Source organism: Limulus polyphemus, unplaced genomic scaffold (assembly GCF_000517525.1).
Source record: "Limulus polyphemus unplaced genomic scaffold, Limulus_polyphemus-2.1.2 Scaffold1852, whole genome shotgun sequence".
Lineage (NCBI taxonomy): Eukaryota > Metazoa > Arthropoda > Merostomata > Xiphosura > Limulidae > Limulus > Limulus polyphemus.
This window is the reverse complement of record NW_013667462.1, coordinates 137,994-144,824: the sequence shown is the minus strand read 5'-3', so window position 1 is coordinate 144,824 and position 6,831 is coordinate 137,994. Positions and strand designations below refer to the sequence as shown.

The following is a 6,831-nucleotide window of genomic DNA, read 5'->3' as shown; positions in this document are numbered from 1 at the left end:
AGTATATATATATATATATATATATATATATATATATACACCCATTGTAATGTGCAAATTATGTAATGTGCAAATTATGTAATGCGCAAATTATAGAAATTATCTTCTAATTATTACAAATTAGTTTTACGAGAAACTATTAAAAAGTTAGCGCACAATTAGTGTCGAAATTGCTTTAATGCTAAGTAATTTGATTTAATTTTTTTATTGAAGTTGTGTCCGGTGGTTTACGGTTGGTACTTTTATCAAGCAGCAGCTCATCACTTCACAAAAAGGTTTGAGGCTGGGGCAAAGAAGGCTGCCCTCTAGTGCCCCCCTCCCCCCCAATTCTGCCGGGAGCATTAAACCATGGCGAAATTCGCAAAATATGCTGGATTTTTCTTGGAAGTGTGTGTTTGGGGTGTTTTTTTTTAAATGTGAAATTCTACTCAACCATTTTTTTTTCAGGAGGGTATAAAATAAAGAACGTTATAATCTGACAGTCAATCCCACTATTCGTTGGTAAAAGAGTAGCCCAAGAGTTGGCGGTGGGTGGTGATGACTATTTGCCTTCCCTCTAGTCTTACACTGCTAAATTAGGGACGGCTAGCGCAGATAGCCCTCGTGTAGCTTTGCGCGAAATTCAAAAACAAACAAACAAAATAAAGAACTAATATATTGTCGTATTTATGCTCATCTATGATTCAATCAATTTTGGGAAGATGGCCAACACCATTCGGAGGCCCCCAGTGGCACAGCGGTAGAAACCGGGTTTCGATACACGTGGTGGGCAGAGCACAGACAGCCAATTGTGTTGCTTTGTGCTTAATTTTAAACAAAGAAAACAACAACAAAAAAAAACATTCGAAGACACTGAGCCCCCAAATCATCACAGAGCCTCTTGCATGCTCAACTGTGGGTAGAAAGAACAGGAAATATCGAGAAAAATGCGAAGGTAATAACACGAAAAAATTAGACATTTGCAAAAAAAAAAATCACTTTAAAAAATATTATTGCTGTATTTTATTTTCTTGGCGGCTCTTCGAGTAAGCATTCTTTATCAAAGCCTGTCGGTTAATGGCAAATGAGTGCACACACACACACCACTTTGAACCAAACAGTTCAGATTTAAACCAAATACTAGGATGCATCTTATTTGGTAAAAGCTATTTCCTGTGTCACTTTTTCCAATTTTTCTAGCGTTTTCGATACTTTTCTTTTTGAAACTTTGTGTGTAAGTGACTTGTTACTGTCACCAGCAAGGATTTTAGCAGTTTTTCATCGGTTTTAGATCCTTAAAATCTCTTTTGTGAAGCTTTTCTCTCCCTTTTCTGCCTTGTTTAATGTATCTGTCAAAATATGTACTTCACAGTACCTGGTCAACAGCTGAGGTCTTTTGCAAGTGTTATTAAGCTCCAGCCTACATCATGTGAGGATTTCATTCCGACTCTGTCAAAGGGTGGCAATTTGTAAAAATAGGTTTGGAAACTATAGTGGACTGTAACTGCCTGTTGAAAGAAAAGGAAATGACGTTTCGGTTTCTATACGAAGGACTTCTCCATTTTAGATTGTGAAAATTTTTGTCAGTGGTGACTGGTAAAGATATAAAACTCAATCCTACGTTGCTACGCTCGGATTAGACATCTTGAACAACCTTTAAACAAATCTACTGTGCTTAATCATCTGTGGTTATCTGTTGTTTTTTTTAAATTAAATGTGTAGCATGTTAAAGTCATTGATTAAGTGTGAAAATCGATAATTTGCTAATTGTCATGCATTTTTTTTTCTGTTACAAAGTAAGTTGTTTTTCATTTATTAGTTCTCCCATCGTAACAACATTAAGACTTGATTTAATTTTAATGCACAACCTTTGGAAACGTCTTCAAGTGTTACAAGTAATAAATTACATATTTCTATCAGTTGCTGGAACTTTGGTAACAAACATCTGTCGAGATTTCTTGTACTAGGTCAATTGTGAAAAAAAATTTGTGTCTTCTGCTTCATCTGTCCATGCGGAGATTTATTAAATGTTATCACTTGTAAAATCATAGGGTCTAAAGACGTTTTACTGCATGAAGATGTAGTTAGTTGTTTCTATGCCACGTTCTCTGGGGAATACTTAATACTGTTGAAGTACTTAAAAACTGCATGAAGCTTCTATGCCACGTTCCCTGGGAATACGTAATGCTGTTGAAATACTTAAAGACTGCATGAAGATGTAGTTAGTGGCTTCTATGCCACGTTCCTTGGGGACTACTTAATACTGTTGAAATACTTAAAGACTGCATGAAGATGTAGTTAGTGGCTTCTATGCCACGTTCCTTGGGGACAACTTAATGCTGTTGAAATACTTAAAGACTGCATGAAGATGTAGTTAGTGGCTTCTATGCCACATACATCTTCATGCAGTCTTTAAGTATTTCAACAGTATTAAGTAGTCCCCAAGGAACGTTAGTGGCTTCTATGCCACGTTCCTTGGGGACTACTTAATACTGTCGAAATACCTAATGAAAAAATTTTGAAGGCCTAAGCATTTTTTTTTATTTCGTTTCCTGGTTCAAAGCTACAACTTTACTTTAATCAAATAATTCCACAGCATATCTACGAAATCATTATGAAATGCTGGAGACTAACACCAAATTGAAAGTTTTTAAGTTTTCAATGAAAATTTAGAATTTTCTTGATCTATACTAACTGTAAATTAACTTTACTATCATGTTTCGGGTCTATTTGAAACGGCACTGGTTTCCATAACGTTATGTTTGTTTGTTGAGTTTCACGCAAAACCAAAGGGCTGATTGCAAAAGGCGTCCCTAATTTTGAAGTAACAAAATAGGAGGAAGGCAGCTAGTCAACATCACTCACCGCCAATTCTTAAGCTACTAACTCTTTATCAACGAATAGTAGGATTACCCGTCACATTATAACGATCTCACGTCCAAAAGAGCGAGCATGTTCGGTGACTGGATTCGAACCCGTTTTATACTTTCAATTTGTTTGAAAAGTTTTCGAGTCAATACCCCCCGAAACATAGCACATATATCTAAGTTCCGAAAACAACAGGTTTTGTTTGTTTGTCGTTAAATACAAAGCTACACAATTGGCTATCTGTGCGCTTGTTCACCGCGGGTATTAAAACCCGATTTTTAGCGCCAAAAGCTCTCAACTTCTAAGCCACCAGGGGACGAAAATGATACGATTATTAAGTTCTTACTGACCCCTCACTGATCGTTATATTTAATGCTCCTCATTTACTTTAATATTTTGGTAGAAATTTATTTGTTACGAACACTATCTATCAGGAATAACTTCACTTCCAAGAGAAATTCTGAAAATTTACTGATAAATAAATAAATATATATATATTCACTCTAATAAAGCTAGAAACGTGGTACAGTTTTAACAAGCTTAACAGCATGAAATTATTCACGTAAAAGCTCAATACTCTCCCTATGAAGTTTAATCTCTAGACAAATTTACAGTTGCTAATAAAATTAATTTTATAATTATATTAACTATCTCAGGGGTAACTTTTCCGAAATCTTCCCCCTTCATTGTAAGAATTACTATTTGTGTTTAGATATGTATAGTACTTTTCTCACCACTAGATACCTAAAACACCTTAGGTGTTCTATTCGTGGGTTGGTAGAGAAGAAAAAATTAACAAATAGATAAAAATTAATATTGTCTATGACGATCGCATTATCTCAACTTATATATCTTGAAAGAATGAAAACATTTAAAAATTCGGTAACTCTGGACAAATGGGTTAAGATACAATAGATTGTCTTACCAAAGGTTAAAAAAATCATATGAATACTTAAATTAAACCCACATCAAAGAAGAATCCTCTAACGCTGCTGTCTTACATTGGCTGTCTATCATGGAGCTACTCTTGTTTAACATTCGGGCCTTACATGAAAATGACGTGTATCCTTGTAAAGAGAGGTCCACTAAATTACCATGAAACAAACTGGGTTATTTCATTGCTAGAAAGGGTAGAATGTTAGCTACGGACGGCACTGTTACTAAACTACTGTGATATAAGCTGGATTATTTCATTGCTAAATGGGTAGGGTCGTCAGCTACGCGCGGCGTTGCGAATATTTCGTAAGAACCTGCATTGACTCCTAGATTTATTCTCTCAATAACTAAATAGGCCGTGCACCTACAAACCGGTTAGTCCTCTCTGAATGGCACTCTCTCATTGTTATATTTATAATTATTGTTGCTCAACACAGCTTTTATAGTGATTAGGTGCTTCCTTGGAGTTCTTCCAAAAAATACAAAAAGATAGATAAATGTACACATACATATATACACACACGAACTTAAAGGCTTTATACTGTGATGCTAAATATTGTATTATCATTCAACGTATTGTCATTCCACAAAGATTCACAACATAAATGCCTTAATTTTGAAGGAGTGTGTTTTGTACAAATATGTTTGAATATTTCTGCATTTTTTTTTTGCCACGAAAAAAAAAGAGGTGATCCTAGAAAAATACAGATATTGTTTGTATATTAATAACATGATTAATAACTTCATTTGTTTCAAACAAACATATGGGATACTTCACTGAGTCAATGATATAATTGAGAAATTAATTTGTTTCAAACAAACATATGGGATACTTCACTGAGTCAATCATATAACTGAGAAATTCATTTGTTTCAAACAAAAATATGTGATACTTCTCTGAGTCAATGAGATAATTAAGAACCTCATTTGTTTCAATCAAACATATGGGATATTTCACTGACTCAATGATATAATTAAGAATTTTATTTGTTTGAATCAAACATATGGGATACTTCACTGAGTCAATGATGTAATTAATAACTTCATTTATTTCAAACAAACATATAGTCAAACACTGAGTCAATGATATAATTAAGAATTTTATTTGTTTGAATCAAACATATGGGATACTTCACTGAGTCAATGATGTAATTAATAACTTCATTTATTTCAAACAAACATATAGTCAAACACTGAGTCAATGATATAATACATCAATTCATTTGTTTCAAAAAATATGTGATAGTTCACTCAATCAATGATATATATTAGAAATTCATTTGTTTCATACAAAAATATATGATCTTTCTCTGAGTCAATGATATACTTAATAACTTCATTTGTTTCAAACAAACATATGTGATACTCTATTGAGTCAATGATATAATTAATAACTTCATTTGTTTCAAACAAAATTATGTGACACTCCACTGAGTCAATGACATAATTAATACCTTCATTTGTTTCAAACAAATATATATGATACTTCACTGAGTCAATGATATAATTAATAAGTTCATTTGTTTCAAAGAAAAATATGTGATACTTCATTGAGTCAATGATATAATTAATAAGTTCATTTGTTTCAAAGAAAAATATGTGATACTTCATTGAGTCAATGATATAATTAAGAACTTCATTTGTTTGAATCAAACATATGGGATAGTTCACTGAGTCAATGATATAATTAATAACTCCATTTGATTCAAACAAAAAAGAAATATGTGATACTTCATTGAGTCAATGATATAATTAATAACTTCATTTGTTTCAAACAAACATATGAGATAATTCATTGAGTCAAAGATATAATTAATAACTTCATATGTTTGAAACAAAAATATGATACTTTACTGAGTCAATGATATAATTAAGAAATTCATTTGTTTCAAACAAAAATATGTGATACTTCACTGAGTGAATGATATAATTAATAACTTAAATTACTTCAAACAAACATATAGGATACTTCACTGAGTCAATGATATAATAAATAAATTAATTTGTTTCATAGAAAACATGTGATCCTTCACTGAGTCAATGATATAATTAATAACTTCATTTGTTTCAAACAAAAATATGAGATAATTCACTGAGTAAATGATATAATTAAGAAATTAATTTGTTTCAAACAAAAATATGTGATACTTCACTGAGTCAATGATATAATTAATAACTTTATTTGTTTCAAACAAACTTATGGGATAATTCACTGAGTCAATGATATAATTAATAACTTCATTTGTTTCAAACAAAAATATGTGATACTTCACTGAGTCAATGATATAATTAATAACTTCATTTGGTTTAAAGTAAATGATACTTCACTGAGTCAATGATAGATTAATAACTTCATTTGTTTCAAACAAACATATGGGATAATTCACTGAGTCAATGATATAATTAATAACTTTATTTGTTTCAAACAAACTTATGGGATAATTCACTGAGTCAATGATATAATTAATGACTCCATTTGTTTCAAACAAAAAATATGTGATACTTCATTGAGTCAATGATATAATTAATAACTTCATTTGTTTCAAATAAACATATGGGATAATTTACTGAGTCAATGATATAACTAAGAAATTGATTTGTTTCAAACAAAAATATGTGATACTTCATTGAGTCAATGTTATAATTAATAATTTTATTTGTTTCAAACAAAAATATGTGATACTTCATTGAGTCAATGATATAATTAATAACTTCATTTGTTTCAAACTAAAATATGTGATACCTCACTGAGTAAATGATATAATTAATAACTTAATTTGTTTCAAAAACACATATAGGATACTTCACTGAGTCAATGATATCATAAATAAATTCATTTGTTTCAAACAAAAATATTTGATACTTCACTGAGGCAATGATATAATTAATAACTTCATTTGTTTCAAACAAAAATATGTGATATTTCATTGAGTGAATGATATAATTATTAACTTCATTTATTTCAAACAAACATATAGGATACTTCACTGAGGCAATGATATATTTAAGAACTTCATTTGTTTCAAAGAAGAATATGTGATACTTCAC

The 6,831-nt window shown here is 31.2% G+C and overlaps 1 protein-coding gene across 1 annotated transcript in view; it reads right to left on the bottom strand.

Moving 5' to 3' along the window:
* Positions 1–3,926, bottom strand: part of LOC106465158 (ETS homologous factor-like) — a 62,374-nt gene extending 58,448 nt beyond the window's left edge. Inside the window, exon 1 of the mRNA XM_013925357.2 lies at positions 3,815–3,926. Within this exon, the coding sequence (XP_013780811.1) occupies positions 3,815–3,885 (71 nt within the window). The 5' untranslated portion in view covers positions 3,886–3,926. The remainder of the gene's footprint in view (positions 1–3,814) is intronic.
* Positions 3,927–6,831: the final 2,905 nt, after the last annotated feature.